The sequence below is a fragment of the Pecten maximus genome, chromosome 3, assembly GCF_902652985.1.
Source record: "Pecten maximus chromosome 3, xPecMax1.1, whole genome shotgun sequence".
Classification (NCBI taxonomy): Eukaryota; Metazoa; Mollusca; class Bivalvia; order Pectinida; family Pectinidae; genus Pecten; species Pecten maximus.
This window is the reverse complement of record NC_047017.1, coordinates 51,835,964-51,855,863: the sequence shown is the minus strand read 5'-3', so window position 1 is coordinate 51,855,863 and position 19,900 is coordinate 51,835,964. Positions and strand designations below refer to the sequence as shown.

Below are 19,900 nucleotides of genomic sequence, written 5' to 3'. Positions count from 1 at the left end.
TATAGTACCCACTTAGTAAAGGGAGGGGTTGGGGGTATAGTACCCACTTAGTAAAGGGAGGGGGTGGGGTATAATACCCACTTAGTAAAGGAAGGAGGTGGGGGGGGGGGGGGGGTATAGTACCCACTTAGTAAAGGAAGGGGGTGGGGTATAGTAATCACTGCGTACGTCTGTTCATGATAACCTGGTGTACACAATATCCCATAGACCCTTGAACATGCTTTTTGTATTCAGTGTCCAGCGGTTATTGGACAAGGTTAAACGGTCCCACTAGATCATCACTGCCGGATTAAGGGGGAGGCCCCCCCCCCCCCCCCCCCCTAAAATTGTATGAATCTATCGTGAATGTACTAGAATGCAGGATTTTGCATTTACCCCGGATCCCCCGTAATTTTACACCCCCCCCCCCCCCCCCCCCCCCCCCTCCTTAACTGAAAATCATGTATCCGACCTTGATCACTTTTAAAATGCAAAGTTAAGTACATGGCATCATATCTCTTGAGCTCCCAAGACAGTTTCGGTTCATATTCATACTGTAACATCACAACAATAAATTCTACATCCGGTTTATTTGATGCCATCGGCCAAGAGTAGAAGGTCATGCTTGACCACTTCTGAAATAAGTAATATATATAATCTCGTGGACCCCATGACAGATTTATTTTATTGACGGGGGAGGATATATGCGAGTCCCCGCTTACCGTTCACTTCTTTTATTTGGTCAGGTCTTCCAGCTGGATTTAACTCAAACTTGCCTGAAATGATGCAGACATGGTCCTACCCTAATTGTCCTGGGTGACAGGCGATGGGCCTAACCGTATGTTGTTCAGCGAGGTAGTCACCATGCAAGTACTACCAGGAGACCCCGCCTCAAAAACAGCCACCGGAGAGAACTGCCTTATGTTCGTCATAAATACTGGTTACATGCGCAGCATCGCTTATTGCTGATCTTTTATTTTATCCGTTTCTATATCCTCAAAGGCAAGAGCTGTCGCTCTTCCAAGAGCAGCCCGAGTTTTCCCTGGCCCTTACACTATGTCCGGTGTATAGGCAAATTCCAGGACTCGTTGCTCTTCCAAAAGTGGACCGAGTTTTCTTTGGGCCTGACACCATGTCTCTGGTGTATAGGCAGATTCCAAGAGTTGTTGCTTTTCCAAGAGTAGACCGAGTTTTCTTTGGGCCTGACACCATGTCCCTGGTGTAGGCAGATTCCAAGAGTTGTCGCTCTTCCACTTCTAAACGACCAGGAGCTGGTAAATCGATTATTAAAGATGCCACAGCGCTGACAAAGAACAGGCTGTTGTATATTCTTTATACAATACCAATGTTTAAATACTTTATACTATTACCACCCTTCTATACAATACCCATAGTTAGATGCTTTATAATATTACCACCCTTCTATATAATACCCATATTTAAATACTTTATACTATTACCACCCTCCTATATAATACCCAAAGTTAAATACTTTATAATATTACCACCCTTCTATATAATACCCATAGTTAAATACTTTATACTTTTACCACCCACCAAAAGTTTGAGTTTAATTGTATGTTTTGAATTTAAGGTGATAATTAGTTGCATCCCGAAAAATATATCGTGCTCCGCCTCAACCAAACAGTCGCGCTGACTTTTTCGTTGGATACGTAAAGTAGGCGATCCAATTTGTGCGTTTTGGTGCATCGAGTACATATCGTGGGGTATGCTTCATTCGACCGTCATCTGGTTCTGATTAATTATGTTTCATGAGACATGAATCATTTTGTTGTAGGGTCACAATTCAGACTTAATTAAAGGACAATACAAACTACAGGACGGTAATTGACATCTCTAATTAATATTTCTATATTTCTGATGATCATGAACGGTCAACCCTCGGAGATACAAAATACGAATGCATTCTGATAGAAGTCACAACTATTAGGCAAAGAGAAGAATCCTTCCTACAAGTCAGCTGGAAAGGCAATTACTTATTCATGACTTCTACGGCAAAGTTAAACAATTCAGTCAAAATAACGTTAACGTTTGTACTTCTTTTAAGCTAACCAATGGGTAAAGCCATGGGTCCTGGGTTCGATCACTTGCAGAGAAAGACAGAAAGTATTATGAATACATCTGTTATATTGCCTATGTAGAAATATTGACCTAAATACTCGCCTAGCTTTGACTCTATTGCCCATATAAAACCCCGGGGCGAGTTCTTCCTAGAGGGAAATTTGACAACATAACAATGGTAAGACACAGTTAAAGCTGCTTCCTACCCACTCGGCTGGCTAGGATTTCCATCTCGGGAGACATGCGACGATGACATGTGACGATTACAGGAGTTGACGATAGGCGACGATAACATGTGTCGATGACAGTTGACGATAGACGACGATGACAGGTGTCGATGATAGGAGTCCGGAGCTCAGAGGCATTACTATTATGACTTTAAAAAAGTTACATCTGGAAACGTCATGTCGGCAAGTTTCTTCATCAGATCTGAGGCGAATGAAAGTTCTGCTGTAATTTCTAACTGTTATTTATACAATAGTCTGATGTTATACCATCAAAACCAGTCGGAAGTGTACATATTACTCTCTACTGTAAACGGACTGTATTTTGGCAAATTCAAACTATCGCGGAGTTGCCAATTCTAACATACTAAGGCGGCGCCCTCATGATAGAAATAGCACGACGAAAATGAAACATTCGCAATAATATTTTATCGCAAAGCTCCGAGCGCTAAAATGACATTACCACTAATATATGTAGTTTTAGAGTATACCCAAAACTCACTCAGTACTACTCGATAGTCTGACATTCTACATAACTTTCAACCTATGCAGATTTTCACTAAAATGACATTACCACTAATATATGTAGTTTTAGAGTATACCCAAAACTCACTCAGTACTACTCGATAGTCTGACATTCTACATAACTTTCAACCTATGCAGATTTTCACTAAAATGATATTACCGCTAATATATGTAGTTTTAGAGTTTACTCCAAACTCAATCAGTACTACACGGCAGTCTGGCATTGTATACAGTAGAAAACGTTAGATATTGTTGCCAAAGATTCCTCACAAGCGGGAAAAGGATTCACCTCTTAAGTATGAGTTTGAACAATATTTTATTTCATCAGAACACAAATATATTATACAATAACTGACACCAATGTAGATTGTAAGTAAAGCATGTGACAAGCCAAGCTAATAGTGTATTTAACGCGACTATTAAAATATCTCCAATAAATTAGCTCATATAATATATAAGATAAATGGTATCTTATGTAAAATGTTGAACACGTTACACATCGCTACTACGTCTAAATGCCCCTAGTGTCAATACGGAGGACTGGACGTATCATGGCGGAAACTAAAACACTTGATCATGGACGTATCATGGCGGAAACTTAAACAATAATTCTGTACATTGATGACGTAATCTCACACACAGGTAACCTATGCCGAGTAATATGAGGAACAAGTGACTAAATGAACTCTTCAAACTTTGCGTCGAGATTATTGGATTTGTCAACAACGAAGACGTTACAAAGTAGTGACGCTTTACTTGACAATTAAAAGAACTTCCAATGGTAAAATTTACATACGTTAATTTCATCGCAGTTTAATGCGTTAATGTATGGAACATTCACGAAAAACAAGTTCCTCACAGAGGGCAAACTCTATGTAAGTGCTTTATGCAAGAAAACATTATCCAGTGCCCGTGGGATACCAATTCTAGCCTCAGTAGGAACCCTGCGATGTCTGATCGGTACTTCAGTCAAATGTATTACTAGTATTCGACTAGGCCGCAGTGAAATACGTAATACCTTCCAGTCACATCTCGGCACAACGATCTCTTATCAGAAGTTATCTCAAACCCTCCAATACGACCGGTATCGATGTCTATAAATTCACCATTTTCAGCTGAGCTCTGCTTATAGTAACAAAACAGCTCAGTCTAATGTACCATTGAAGTTAAACCAAAGTGGGAGTGTCCATATTTAACTGTTCCATTCCTTTAGTAAGATCTTTCTCTTCAGGTGTTTTCTCAGTCTGTCCCATGAAGGCTCCACCATCTTGGCTCTGAGGCTTTGACTCTTCCTCCAATTGTCTGATCATCTCCTTGAGATGGTGGTTCTCCTCTTGCAGAATTTCCTTTTCGGATTTGATCTCTTCATTCTCCTGTCGCAGACACGAATCAGTCCTCAGCATTCTTACGTTTTGTAGTTCCTCTTGTAGGTCATTTTTGTGGGATTCGAACTCTGTATTAACATAAAATAAACACAATAGAGAATTTTTAATTTCTAGGAGTAATACGAGAATACCGATTGATTACATATCGTCTAAGGACGTGGAAGCTTTGACACTTTCCGTCACGGAACTCTGGTACAAAGTATTGGCTTTCCAATATCGATCTTCAATATATTGTACTTATATCTTTATCAAAATGATAAAAAGTAATTAAAATATCACTATTAAACCGAAACACTGAAATGTTACCACGATAACAAATTAAGGGCATTCCTGTATATATTAAATTCCACTGTCACCAGTCACTGTGTGCGATAATTGTATACTATGGACAAATAACTTACTACCGTAGGGATATTTTTGCGCCTTACATTGTGAAGTAGGAAGTGAGCTAACCCATTGTATACAAACGTCTTCGCAACGGTATCATGACATTACAACCTGTCACATTATTTTCATAGAGTCAAGCGAAGAGCGCAGCAAGTATTGTTAACATTTCAATTTCTCTTTTGACAGGAACAATAAAAACTTCTCTTCGAAAGGGAATATTAGGTTATTTGTTATTTTAGCAGTTGATGAATTACATCCAATTACTGCTCCAATTTACAAATAGACGATCACACATACCTCTGCAGTTAAATTCGGCAACATTAAGTCTGGCAGCTAACTGTTCATTTTCACACTCCAGGCTTTCCTGTCGTTCCTGGGCTTCGCAAAGTTCGTTTTCCAAGTCAACCACACGCATGCTTAATATATCCACAGTTTCATTTAAAGAGGACTAAAAGGTTAAACAAATAAAAATAAACAATTATAACGAGGAAATACAATTCGTCGCAAAATGAAATAAATGCTTTCGTCGTTAATGGAAAGAGTTATTTTCTTAACAAAACAAAAACAAACTCGCCTAGCCAAGCATTTTAGATGAATAAAGCGTGCTTACCATATCTTGCTTTAAATGGCTTTTATAATCCTCCAGTTCACCCATTCTCATTTCTACGCTTTGTTTACGTCTGCTTAATCGCCATTTTTCCCGCTTCAGACACGCAATGAGAGCCCTTGCTGATTCCAGCCCTTCTTTTAGTCGTTTGAAGCTGTTGTTTGGTCTGGCGTGAGGGTTTGGAGGTGTCTGGTTGATCTGTCGGTTATCGAATTCCTCGTCTTCCATCTAATAAAGAACGATGTCGTAATGTATTAATACATCGATTCTAATTTTGATAAAGTGAAACTCTACAGTCTTTATATTTGGATATGAGATTTGTATACGAATTGAATCGCAATAAGCTTCACTTACTTTGATGTCACATAGCGGAAAAGTGTTCACATTTTGGTTTAGTTTGGTATATTTTGTTTAACGTCCTATTAATAGCCAGGGTCTTGACAACATGGTATATGTACATATATATGAATATGTATCAAAAAACACTTTCATTATTAATTAATAACTTAAAAGTTCGTTAATATATCTTATTATTCATCCCTGTGTTAAGTTATACAAATGAATTACAAGAAAGATTTATATAAACGCCTCGAGGCACATGTATAAACAACACCACGATTTTATCTAATAATAACATGTTTTTAACAGTAGTATGTCTTAAAACTGTCAAATTTCTTAACTGGCCCCTGGTGATTGACACCTAATACACAATTAAGATGATAAGGTGAATATATGACAGGCATATTTGAGGTATAAACATTAACTACGCATTTCAGATTACTATCCTCGATAACATACGTAAACATGTAATACATATTGTAATTACTGTCTTGAGTAACAGACGTAAATATGTAATACATATTGTAATTACTGTCCTCAATAACGGACGTAAACATGTAATACATATTGTAATTACTGTCCTCAATAACAGACGTAAACATGTAATACATATTGTAATTACTGTCCTCAATAACAGACGTAAACATGTAATACATATTGTAATTACTGTCCTCAATAACAGGCGTAAACATGTAATACATATTGTAATTACTGTCCTCAATAACAGACGTAAACATGTAATACATATTGTAATTACTGTCCTCAATAACACACGTAAACATGTAATACATATTGTAATTATTCCTCAATAACAGACGTCAACATGTAATTCATATTGTAATTACTGTCCTCAATAACATACGTCAACATGTAATACATATTGTAATTACTCCTCAATAACAGACGTAAACATGTAATTCATATTGTAATTACTGTCCTCAATAACAGACATAAACATGTAATAAATATTGTAATTACTGTCCTCAATAACAGACGTAAATATGTAATAGATTTGTAATTACTGTCCTCAATAACAGACGTAAACATGTAATACATATTGTAATTACTGTCCTCAATAACAGACGTAAACATGTAATACATATTGTAATTACTGTCCTCAATAACAGACGTAAACATGTAATACATATTGTAATTACTGTCCTCAATAACAGACATAAACATGTAATACATATTGTAATTACTGTCCTCAATAACAGACGTAAACATGTAATACATATTGTAATTACTGTCCTCAATAACAGACATAAACATGTAATACATATTGTAATTACTGTCCTGTTAGGTCTTTTTATCTATGTATCCTTACTCCCGGTAGATTATGTACAAACAATTATAAATGTGTTTTATATACATCAGTCCACAGGTATTTTATATTCTAAAAAAGGAAATTGGGTTCCATCGGCGGGTACACATTTGAGTTGGCAGGTTTTGATTTCTTTATTTAAATTCCTATTGTGTAATACGGAATGTTTGTCGTCTGGCATCACTAAATGGTGAATGATGGATGACAGTTTTACGAAGCTGTTTATGTCAATACTCGGACCATACTGTATCCATTACTAATTTTATATTTAAAAGTGTTTATCAATTGCTTTAATTGTCTTTTATGCAATCGGTCAACTTGAACTGTAAGGATTATACAAGAGGCACGTGTAAGACACGTCAATAGTCAATAGAAAGGTAAGAGTAAGGCACAGTAGAGTCAAATACTGAATTAAACTAAAACATACAGTCGTTTCGTTTTTCTTAGGCTCGTCAGTAATAGTGGATAAAAGGAAAGTCAGAATCTAAATTTGGAGGTGCAAGGCCACATAATTCAATACATAATATTCAATATTGGATTCCAAAAGAACGTCAGACACATGTGCACATGTTTGTAACTCAGCCAAGCATTATATAGTTGTATATTACGTTAAACAACAGCAAATGTAAGTCTTTCATCTGCATGCATTTTGGTATAACGCGTTTAAATAGTTAAATTGATTGATGATCGATCTTTCCAGCTATTACCCCAGCCATCGTCAGAAACCAACGAGACTCTGCTCTACGACTGTGTCACGTGAACAGTCTCGTGGGTTTCCGATGATGCTCCAAGCGGACAATAAATCAAATTTGACGAATATGATTTTCTTTCTCTTTTTTTGTCAGATTTCTGGATATCTTTCTGTATACATATGTATTCTATGGTCATCGGGATAACCTCAGAATAAGCTGATGGAGGGTTAGACAGGGTAACACATTACAACGGTATAATGGAAATATCTCTGTGCTGTCCAAATTATGTCTGTAGTATGGAACAGGGGGGAAATAAAGCGTGGAATAACCCCAACACGTATAGTTTACCTATCGAGATCGGGTATCAAACCAGCTGAGGAAATAACACCGTTTACATACATATAAAATGTACTGGAAATAAAAACCTAACAAACACGATATCAACAGAAAACCATACATTCTAAAAAGAAAATGACCCCCCCCCCCCCCCCCCCAAAAAAAAACCCAAACAAAAACCCAAACAAAACAAAAAACATGACATACATTTCAATACATTTCAAGAGTCATCATCAAATCATCTTCATATCAAAAATATCCTTAAACATAAGGCATACGTTACGTATTTAACTGATCAATCAATTAAGGAATCAAACAGAAACCTATAGTAATATTCAAATGTGTATAAATTGTGTAGGGTGAATATTTATATGACAACAATGAACCATTTTATCATTCCTTCAGGAAGATAAGATTACATTATTCGTGGGTATTATTTCTACGGAGTAGGGTTTGTGTAAATTATATCTACATTATCTCTACAGAGTAGGGTTTGTGTAAATTATATCTACATTATCTCTACAGAGTAGGGTTTGTGTAAATTATATCTACATTATTCGTGGGTATTATTTCTACGGAGTAGGGTTTGTGTAAATTATATCTACATTATTCGTGGGTATTATTTCTACAGAGTAGGGTTTGTGTAAATTATATCTACATTAAGGGCAGTTTTCCTCACATTTTCCATTGATTGAATCAAGAAGGATATTATATCATTTGATTCTATCTCTACAAATATTGAAATTTCATGCTCTTGGAAAATTAATATAATCATAATTCTTTACGAAATACTAACTGTAACGATGGAATCATTTTTGTTCAACCTCTTTGGTAACCCTATAACTTCAACACACGTATATTTTCAATGACATTATTTTCTGTGACTACTATTTTCAGAATTTCAACTTACCTCATATAAACAGATACATTTTACTCCATTATTTATCGACGTCTATATACTACTCTGAATTTGAGTTATTCTTCAATGACAGGATAATTGTGGATAATATATATGTCTATGTATCTTTCAGAAGAAGAGCACTAGATACACATATAGAGGATATCTAACAGTGTTTTCAGTAATACCAAATATATTTCACGAGTGGGGCTAATATTTTGATATTTTTCACGAGTGCGCAGCACGAGTGAAAAATATCTAAATATTAGCCGCACGAGTGAAATATATTTGGTATTACTGAAGACACTGTTAGATATTCTGTTTATTACATTTTTTATCAACGAAAAACCTACCCAGTATGTTAACTAGGCCTACAGCGATAATTTGTAAACAAAAAATGTAGTTCCCCCTGTCCAGGTGCTGAGATATATGTCGGGCTTTCTGATTGGTCAATTATTTTGGTATTTTCTCATCATTAATTTGATTGGTCAAATCAGCAAAAGTGATATTTTTCACTAGTGAAAAATTGAAAAATATCACTTTTATAGAATGAATAATTTTTGATATTTCACTGGTAAAAATGTAATAAATATTCATATTCTTCCTTGAGAAATGTGCACTACATCGACACCATTAAAGGCAACCACAAGCACGGGTTGAACAAATAATATTTTTGGATGACATCACATTCCCAATAAACAGATGGATACTATCTAGTATCTAAACGAGTAGCTAACACTATAAGTTAGGAGCGAAAGTAAACATACTACATGTAATAAGTAACGAAACTAAATATATTACAGTTCTTGGCAATTACTGTTAATATAAATTTAACGTGGAGAAATCTGATAAATCAATTAAACATTTACTCAGTGACGGTATGCTCTTTTTTTATTTTTTAAATATCTCGAATATAACACACACGGATTAATATAAATATCATAGATTGCTTCTAAGTTGTTGCTACACTTTAACTGTACATGCATAGATACATTGCTACTAATTAATGTTAAAACTAGCTAATTAAACCTAATTACAGCTACATAAGAAGCTATATGTCTACAGTATTATAAACGATATTTACCTGCGGAGTACGTACCTTGACGTACTCGGCCTCGACTGAGGTCAGGATGTCTGCAAGCTCGTCCAGTCTGTCCACTAAATTGTCCGCAGTGTCCATCAATCCGTCACTACTCCGACGGCGGACTGGGGTACTGTTGGTAGTGGCCATTGTCTTATGTTGTGATATCTGAAAACAGTGGAATATAAACTGTAACAGGTAGAAAAACCACAGCTTTTATATTGACGATGTTTGTCATCAACAGCAGCAAATGAAATCAAAACATAACCCCTTTTCGTCATCTCCTAATGCCTGAAGCAAAGCTCTTTCTGTTGATAGATGTTTGGTAAAGGTGTACCTGCTGTTGTCTGTTTCCTCTGTGGAGGAGGATGACACCGGTATCATTGACCGTGTTCCACGAAACTTACAGTGATGTTGTTCTCGACCTGTTAGAGCGTCCGTCGTGTGGAAGGCCCGGGGTGAGTCAATGATCTACCTGTATACGTTATCGTTTATGAAGTAACGATATTAATTAGTAGAGAAGGTACACCACTTATTGCACAAAGTTGTGTGTATAGTAAAGCCTTTAGGTAGATAGCTTACACATGTATAGACATATGCACTGTAATGTTGATACCTTACACTTGTATATGTACACTGTACATATATACTGTCATGTTAACATGGTAAATGTTAATGCGTCCTAGTGTTCAAACGCTAGAAATTAATTAATTTTCATGAATAGGTTGTGGTATCAGTATGATTGCACGTGGTATGCTCGGTTAGTTGTTTTAATGTGTTATTTATAATAGTTTGATAAAAAAAAAACCACTTCACTACTTCGATACTACAATAGTCTGAGAATTCTAAACCAATGACAATAGTCTGAGAATTCTAAACCAATGACAATAGTCTGAGAATTCTAAACCAATGACAATAGTCTGAGAATTCTAAACCAATGACAATAGTCTGAGAATTCTAAACCAATGACAATAGTCTGATAATTCTAAACCAATGACAATAGTCTGAGAATTCTAAACCAATGACAATAGTCTGAGAATTCTAAACCAATGACAATAGTCTGAGAATTCTAAACCAATGACAATAGTCTGAGAATTCTAAACCAATGACAATAGTCTGAGAAATAGATTGACCAAATACTTAAATTCTTTATTGAATTAACTAAAGGTACTATTAACATCGTAGCCTCCAACAGATTTATACTTTAGGAACTAGTCCTGGTGTAGAACCGAACCTCGTGGGTACACATATAGGGAGGCAGGCTCGTCAGAAGTAATAGTGAAGGAAAGGTTCATCAGAAATACTAATGGAGGCCAAGTTGGTAAGAAGTACTAATAGAGGCCAGGTTGGTAAGAAGTACTAATGGAGGCCAGGTTGGTAAGAAGTACTAATGGATGCCAAGTTGGTAAGAAGTACTAATGGAGGCCAGGTTGGTAAGAAGTAATAATGGAGGCCAGGCTGGTAAGAAGTACTTATGGAGACCAAGTTGGTAAGAAGAACTAATGGAGGCCAGGTTGGTAAGAAGTAATAATGGAGACCAGGTTGGTGAGAAGTACTAATGGAGGCCAGGTTGGTAAGAAGTATTAATGGAGGCCAGGTTGGTAAGAAGTTCTAATGGCGGCCAGGTTGGTAAGAAGTACTTATGGAGACCAAATTGGTAAGAAGTACTAATGGAGGCCAGGTTGGTAAGAAGTACTAATGGAGGCCAGGCTGGTAAGAAGTACTAATGGAGGCCAGGTTGGTAAGAAGAACTAATGGAGGCCAGGTTGGTAAGAAGTACTAATGGAGGCCAGGTTGGTAAGAAGTACTAATGGAGGCCAGGTTGGTAAGAAGTAATAATGGATGCCAGGTTGGTAAGAAGTAATAATGGAGGCCAGGTTGGTAAGAAGTAATAATGGATGCCAGGCTGGTAAGAAGTACTAATGGAGACCAGGTTGGTAAGAAGTACTAATGGATGCCAGGTTGGTAAGAAGTACTAATGGAGGCCAGGTTGGTAAGAAGTACTAATGGAGGCCAGGTTGGTAAGAAGAACTAATGGGGGCCAGGTTGGTAAGAAGTACTAATGGAGGCCAGGTTGGTAAGAAGTACTAATGGAGGCCAGGTTGGTAAAAGAACTAATGGAGGCCAGGTTGGTAAGAAGTACTAATGGAGGCCAGGTTGGTAAGAAGTACTAATGGAGGCCAGGTTGGTAAAAGAACTAATGGAGGCCAGGTTGGTAAGAAGTACTAATGGAGGCCAGGTTGGTAAGAAGTACTAATGGAGGCCAGGTTGGTAAGAAGTACTAATGGAGACCAGGCTGGTAAGAAGTACTAATGGAGGCCAGGTTGGTAAGAAGTACTAATGGAGGCCAGGTTGGTAAGAAGTACTAATGGAGGCCAGGTTGGTAAGAAGTACTAATGGAGGCCAGGTTGGTAAGAAGAACTAATGGGGGCCAGGTTGGTAAGAAGTAATAATGGAGGCCAGATTGGTAAGAAGTACTAATGGGGGCCAGGTTGGTAAGAAGTACTAATGGGGGCCAGGTTGGTAAGAAGTACTAATGGGGGCCAGGTTGGTAAGAAGTACTAATGGAGGCCAGGTTGGTAAAAGAACTAATTGGGGCCAGGTTGGTAAGAAGTACTAATGGAGGCCAGGTTGGTAAAAGAACTAATGGAGGCCAGGTTGGTAAAAGAACTAATGGATGCCAGGTTGGTAAGAAGTATTAATGGAGGCCAGGTTGGTAAGAAGTAATAATGGATGCCAGGCTGGTAAGAAGTATTAATGGAGGCCAGGTTGGTAAGAAGTACTAATGGAGGCCAGGTTGGTAAGAAGTACTAATGGAGGCCAGGTTGGTAAGAAGTACTAATGGAGACGAGTTTCATAAGAAGTACTGCTATTAGGGTAATTGTTATATACCGCACGTCCTTAATTGGTTTACAGATATAAATCTAGCTGTCTGTTTCTTGTAGGTCGGCGGTGATAAATATCATAACATGTCTGTCATTATCACATAACAATGGACTGTTGTTTTCTTGCTATCATTCATACCTGTCTTAAACCTTTCATAGGAACTATAATACATACATAATAATGTACATTGTATATCTGTTTTTGCATCTACATGAAAGGTAACGCCCGGCAAGGACGCACTAACACTTATATATGTTAACCTGTATCGAAGTAAAATCATACATAGGACAGATATTCTGCTATTTTGTTATGATATTCCTCAAACTAATTTCAAATTAAGGACCAAAAATATCTGAAGTATACCAATGACAGTATCAGCTAACTTTTTATTGATCTCTTTATTAATATTATAATAGAAATTAGAAGTTATTGTAATATATGGACACATTAATTTCCTACAGTTATTTAGCAATCGATACCTAGTGCTTCCTTGTAATACCAAGTAGTTAGCTATATGTTGACATTATGTGTGAAACTAACATTGGTAAAATTATTAAGTACACTCAATTTCTGACTTGTTTCTTAAATGTACAACACTCTAGGCATTATCTATATCTCAGACGCTTTGAGCAGGACATTATTGGTATCGTAATGCATTATCTATATATTTTCTTTCTTTACAACAACGCATACTTTGTTTACAAACATAGTTTGCATCTTTTTTTGCAAGAAACGTGTCCAGGTAATATAATATACATATATTTGATTTGCTTATATACCTACAAAGTACGGCGTGGTCTGAACTTTACACGGTGTCAGATCATAGCCGCAGGGGTTTAACTGTCACCACCATCGACCTTCAACTGTCACCACCATGATTCTAGATAACGTACATACTTATGTTAATACTACCGACGTCATACTTCTGCACACTATGGTCGAATGAATATTGAAATGATAACGCCCAGCTAATACATATATTAGGTTAATCTGCTCAAAATTAAATACCTACGTAATCAGAGACTACGGCCCGACGCCTGTTATATTGGTGATACATCCCTGGATACCGAAGGAATCATGGTTCATGGTATTTAAAGTCTCCCATTTTGTTTTGATAACACTAATTGCTATTGTCTGTTTCTGTTCCGAATTGTCATTGTGTTTTAACGTTTAGGTACTGCTACTTTTGTCACACGGCAAGGTTTGCTTCAGTGAGACTTCCACCGGCTAAAAGGGCATCCAAGGAATATCCTGGTTTATCGAATGTAGTATATCCTTGATCCTGTTGATGTGGCCATGTGGAGTTTAACGGTGCATCCTCTTACTGCTAACACTAATCATTCATATCATGCTGTATTAAAGAGGACTCTGTGGTCAACGTAGATTATACATTTGGATGGTAACCCTTATGATAACGCATGTTCTGTCTTAACGTCTTGTGAATACATATGCTGATCCTCGTCAATTATTAAAGATATCTTGGCATGTCTCTACTATCAATTTGAAAGTTGAAAATTATAACAAATATTTTGAATAGGGAGGCTAATGCACCTTGGCATCCAGATTTTGAGCTTCCTAAGTTGCCTCTTAAGCATTAACACTGATGAACTGTAAAAGGACGGAACAGCTTTCTGATGCTGACCATGTAGTTGAATTATATATTGTTTTAAAGATGCTAATATCGAGTGTGCCTTTCGTGCAATTATTGAAGAAATCTTGAAGGAATCGTATTGTTATTTCAGATAATGATTAAGAAGAGTCGGGATAGTCGTAACCATGGCGACATTTAGCATATATGCGTTCCGTTCTGTCTTTATAGTCTTAGTCATGTCTTTTAGTACAACTTTAGTAGGTGTTGAATATTCATATTGAGGATGTCTTACGATTGGGACTTCTGTGTTGTCGACCTTCTGGAGCCTATAACTCATCACTATCCGTCACATCTGTGGAATGACAATGGCTGACTTGCTACTTTATGATGTTATTGTTGAGGACACCATATCTCCCCACATAGTCAGTCTACATCTCTTTGTTCCTTACGTTCATAACGTCTCCACGAAGTATATGATGATGCCAATGAGGACACCACATCTCCCATATCTACAGCACTTTTTATAACGAAGTCTGCAGTCTACATCTCTTTGTTCCTCTCGTTCATAACGTCTCCACGAAATATATGATGATGTTAATGAAGACACCATATCTCCCATATCTACAGCACTTTTTATAACGAAGTCTGCAGTCTACATCTCTTTGTCCCTTACGTTCATAACCTCTCCACGAAGTATAAAGCTACATGTACGTTACAACTTTGGTACTCAATGTTTTCCATCCGGTAATGTCATTTTCATAAAACATACCAGGTGTGATATAACCTACCTATTACAGTAGTATTGTTCTACCACGTATCAGGGATTCCCATATTACCGGAACAAAGGGTTAGATCGGAGACAACATAAAAAACTCCTTTAATGACAGAAATAGTGGATTCTGGGAATAACTTCAGCCCGAACTGGTTCAAGACTATACCATTGACATACTACTTTATGAGTTAATTAGTTTCATAACATTGGTCTTTAACTTCAGTCAATGTAAAAGGGAATAGGGGTCGAGAAAAGAAAAGCATAACTGCAAAGTGAAAGTGAACATTGAACTATTACTGAAGGTTTAGATGCTGAATTGTTGATTTGAATGTAATTAAATGCATAAATTAAGTTATAGTAGTATGCCTAGCCTACATATCTACAACACTAAACTATAATGGCTTCGACCTTCTTCCTAATTCCATTTAGCAAAAGCAAACGCTATATCAATGAAAGGATTTCAGTTCTGAGGATACATTACAATATACACAGACACAACTTACTAAGGACATCTGTCCTCCTCATAAACATGTATGTATACAGTATGATTGTCATTATAGATAATATTGTCATATACTAGTAATATCTTATTCAATGTGTATGGCTATGTTATAATGCCTTTGTTTTGTCGTCTTCCGTATATTTACATCCTGACTGTATAGAGGTACTATTGTTGGTGTATATGAATCATAAGTAGAGCAATGTCATGAGTGACATTTTTATAGACTATTGTAAAGATTATGTGACGTGGAATACAATCTATGTATAGTCTAATTTCGGGAGTTGTAATTGTTGATGAATAAGCGTCGACTTAAAATGTGATTACTCAGTAGAATCGCGAATTGTATTCTGTTTAAGGGACATTAAACAGACTAACATTGATCTGCTGTGTACGTAGCATCACTTTGTTGGGGTCTCTTTGGTAGCCGTCGTCACATGACCCTGTCTGTTGGTGTCTCCTTGGTACCCGTCGTCATATGACCCTGTCTGTTGGTGTCTCCTTGGTACCCGTAGTCACATGACCCTGTCTGTTGGTGTCTCCTTGGTACCCGTCGTCACATGACCCTGTCTGTTGGTGTCTCCTTGGTACCCGTCGTCACATGACCCTGGCTGTTGATGTCTCCTTGAAATCCGTACTCATATGACCCTGGCGGTTGTTGTCTCCTTGGCATCCGTTCCCATATGATGTTTGCTGTTGGTGTCTCCTTGTTTTTACACGGACATTTAATGCCATACAAACATAAATTGATATGCCAGTTATTAGCACGCCTGTTTAAAACAACGTGTGCATATAACATGTACCTTATATAACTAATCCAAATACTAAATATCATTAAATATTGCAAAATTCATTTTTTTTATAAATTGATTATCACTTGTGGTTTGTAGTTTAATTTTCTTCATTGCCTTTATCATTTAATAGTAATCGATGATAAAAATACATCGTAAATCTGTTATTACAAATTAATTATAATCAATTATGTCTTTGTATCTTCACTGAACTGCATGTATATATCGAAAACACATAGCAGACTTTAATCTTTTTTACTCCAAGTTAAGGTATTAACAAGACATTAGTTTAAAATTAAATTGACATTGATGATAAATTACCTGTCGTCAATAAAAGCAGGGTTCAGTTTTTTAAAAGTGAATGATGGCTTGACTAATTCTGTTTTAATGATGTAATATTCGATGAATGAGACAAGTAACGTACAGGTAGGAGCAGGTTAGCACGGGGATAACATGAACATATCAATACGCCATTTATCAAACACAGGTCGAACTTAGGATGTAAACACGGTTTCATCAATGATGTCACGTGCGTCACAATGTCACAGGTCACGTGTAGTTGTGGCGGTCTCCCGGAAACTGACTAGAAGTGACGGCCGTACTTAACGTCAAGCTCATGTAATGAAAGTTTCTGTACGCTGTTTATCATAACTTATCATAATATATTCCGTCTATCACTTGTGAGTTATACAGTGACGTAATATACAATGTCTTATTCTAGGGTAAACATTCAACGAATTGAAATTCTTTCAGTTTACAATTCAGTTTACAATTTACTGCATCAAACTAGGGTATGCATACCTTTTGGAAATAAAGTTCGTGGTATGTTTTAAAATGGAACTATTATGTGTCATTAGTCACCAAACCATGTTGGTACGCATCCGTATCCATACGCTTGATAAGTAACGTCAAACAAAACAGTATTTTGTATATAATTATTGAAGAAATATTGTCGAGGTCTTATGATGGAAAGATATTTTAAACATCAAAAGTGATATGCGTATTCGGAAACGCAAGAAAGAAATTACAATATCGATAACACGGATTTGTCTAATTTTAAGAGAATTATTTAAATGTGGAATACATGATATAGTTCCGTAGTGTAATGTGGTTTATCTAAAGAGAAGGTCCGTAAGTGACGATTACTACCTCGATCATGGGACACATTGATTAAGGAGTTATTTAGAAATTGTATTTGTTTACATGTACTGTTGACACGATTGTATAGAAGAGAACGTCACACGCTTTGCCTATTGCAAAAAAATAAATAATAGACTACATCTATGGATTAATTCATTTGTGGTTAAACGGTGTTAGCAACATATGACGAAACATTTAAAATGTCATAAAACAATAGCATAAACTGTAAAGGCTACATTTTTCGATGGTTCAAATTTTTGCGGTTTACCAAACCAAAAGTTTGAAAATTTTCTGTAACTCTACTTTCATTTTGCAAACAAGAAAGAAAATATTAACTTAAATACTATACGTCCCATGATATGATTAGGGCAGTAAAACTATTTATGAATGATACACCGAGGTTAAATAGATTATTTGGCATGTTGAACGTGTGTAAATGACATTATCTTAATGTAAATAATTCATATCTACAAATTGCCAGCAGACATATTTGGTGTTGACAAGTTGTGGTCGGACAGTTGTGGTGCGGCGTACAGAGGGTCTGACAAATTGTCCTGTAAACATTTAGTATCAATACCATTTGATATATTGAGAGATTCGGTATTGATAGGTAGTTGTGTAAACTTCTTTCGCGTAAGATACGAACAGGAGAGACGCGGCTTTTACAGGGCTGATCCGAGAAATAGACATCTAATGGATAGTAGACTGTTTTCTACCGGCCACTAAGTAAAAATATGTTAATAAATCAATTGGCATGCAACATCAAATTGACATTCGCCGATTACCAAAGATGACTATCACAAATGAGGAAACACGTTTTGACTGGTGCTTTGTCGGGGCCTTTAGGGGTTGTACAAAGACACAAGATAAGCACCTTTCAATGAAATTAAATTGCTAAAATGAACTAAACGAAATAAATTAAGCACATGATCTTCAGAGGCAATTCGCCTAATCAATCAACAGTACGGCTTCTATCATAGCACCACGACGACATTCTTGAAACGGAAATTTTGATGTCGAAGTGATAAACCTCCGATATTCTGACATGATCGTACTTACAAATCGTCTATTAGATGATAAAAACACCTGAATCGTATTGTATATATACCTGGATATAAATTGAACAAATATTAATTAGCAAACATGGGGCTATTACAACAGGTAGTTCACATCTTAAGCCTATTTTTATTTTACAATATACTACGATTTACTTTTATGAATTCAAATATATAATTAGTTTTAAATGAAGCGTGTGAAGTAGATCACACAAGCCTCCTTTAATATAAAAATCATTAGTATGCTGGTGTGTCATTAGACCGATTACTTATTGCGATACAATTTATTATATTATACAGAAATAGTGCAAAAATGTTGGCTAGGTTAGAAATTCGGTTGTAACTGAGGTCTAGTCACGGCTTTTCACCATACGTCATAACTATTTCAGTATATCAATATATTTTCTATATTAGCATAATACAATCACGACTTGTTCTAAAATTACCAGGTGAACATTTCTACAGTTAATTGCATGAAATAAAACCACTTATTGTACTCACCTGCGGCGACAATGTTTGTAACGAAAAAGTCAGGTTTCGGGATAACGAATCTAAATATCTCACGGAGAAATAATAGTCCAACTCAGAGCATCAGAACAGTTATCGCATTTGTTTTCATTTCAGGCCGTAATGCCAGCTCTTGCAACGGAGGTCGCGGTGATTGACGTCATCGCTGTGTTCAGTCAGCCGTGACGACGTAAGACCAAGGCGACACATCAGACCTACTCATGATCAGTATACGTGACCCACTTGATTAAGACAATGTCTGTCTGGGAATAGATTCCTGAGAACTTACCAACTGTCCGACTACAACAATGGGAAATGTGTTATGTCGTAATGGCTACTCAAGTGGCCACTGTTTACAGTCACAAATACAAGTGATTTATTGCATATTATAGCATGTCACCTTCAGAATTACATTACAGCTGTGTTAGGTAATAAAATGATTCCATGTGTCTCCATTGCGTCAGTCGACATACATGTATAAACATTCAGTTTGTGCTACATGTTGGTAAATATTATTTACATCAAAACGGGTGACCTTGGTATCAGCAAAGGTCAACGTTCTCTCGCTCAGTTTTAATCTTGTTTAAATTTGTCGTTAGCACACAGGTGAGTAGTTCCAGGTTATGTTAGAATTCATTGAACTAACAGACACAAAGAGGGATGGGAATAACACAATCACTTCGTCATGCTTAATGTCCGATAAAAACAACAGCTTAACCCTTATGACATGCCTCTTCTATGCCCAAGGTCAGTCTTAAGGTGCCAAATACTATATTTCGCCCCAACTTTTATAATACAAT

General features: G+C 36.6%; 1 protein-coding gene and 1 long non-coding RNA gene across 5 annotated transcripts; one reads left to right on the top strand and one right to left on the bottom strand.

The window, feature by feature from the left end:
* Window positions 1-3,107: 3,107 nt before the first annotated feature.
* On the bottom strand, window positions 3,108-19,223 carry LOC117324515 (myosin-11-like). Of its 4 annotated transcripts, none has more exons than XM_033880417.1 (5): window positions 19,095-19,223; window positions 9,863-10,027; window positions 5,193-5,417; window positions 4,880-5,030; window positions 3,108-4,263 (listed from the first exon to the last, which is right to left on the bottom strand). In XM_033880417.1, the coding sequence occupies exons 2-5, from the start codon at window positions 10,007-10,009 to the stop codon at window positions 3,977-3,979; spliced, it is 810 nt and encodes a 269-aa protein (XP_033736308.1). In that variant the 5' UTR covers window positions 10,010-10,027; window positions 19,095-19,223; the 3' UTR covers window positions 3,108-3,976. The 4 variants fall into 4 exon arrangements, with proteins under 4 accessions (XP_033736308.1, XP_033736309.1, XP_033736307.1 ...); XM_033880418.1 differs by lacking the exon at window positions 19,095-19,223 and adding an exon at window positions 10,267-10,360; XM_033880416.1 differs by lacking the exon at window positions 19,095-19,223 and adding an exon at window positions 10,197-10,309.
* Window positions 9,956-19,556, top strand: LOC117324516. Its single transcript, XR_004532003.1, has 3 exons — window positions 9,956-10,057; window positions 10,178-10,317; window positions 19,218-19,556. It is a non-coding gene; the product is annotated as an uncharacterized LOC117324516 (long non-coding RNA).
* Window positions 19,557-19,900: the final 344 nt, after the last annotated feature.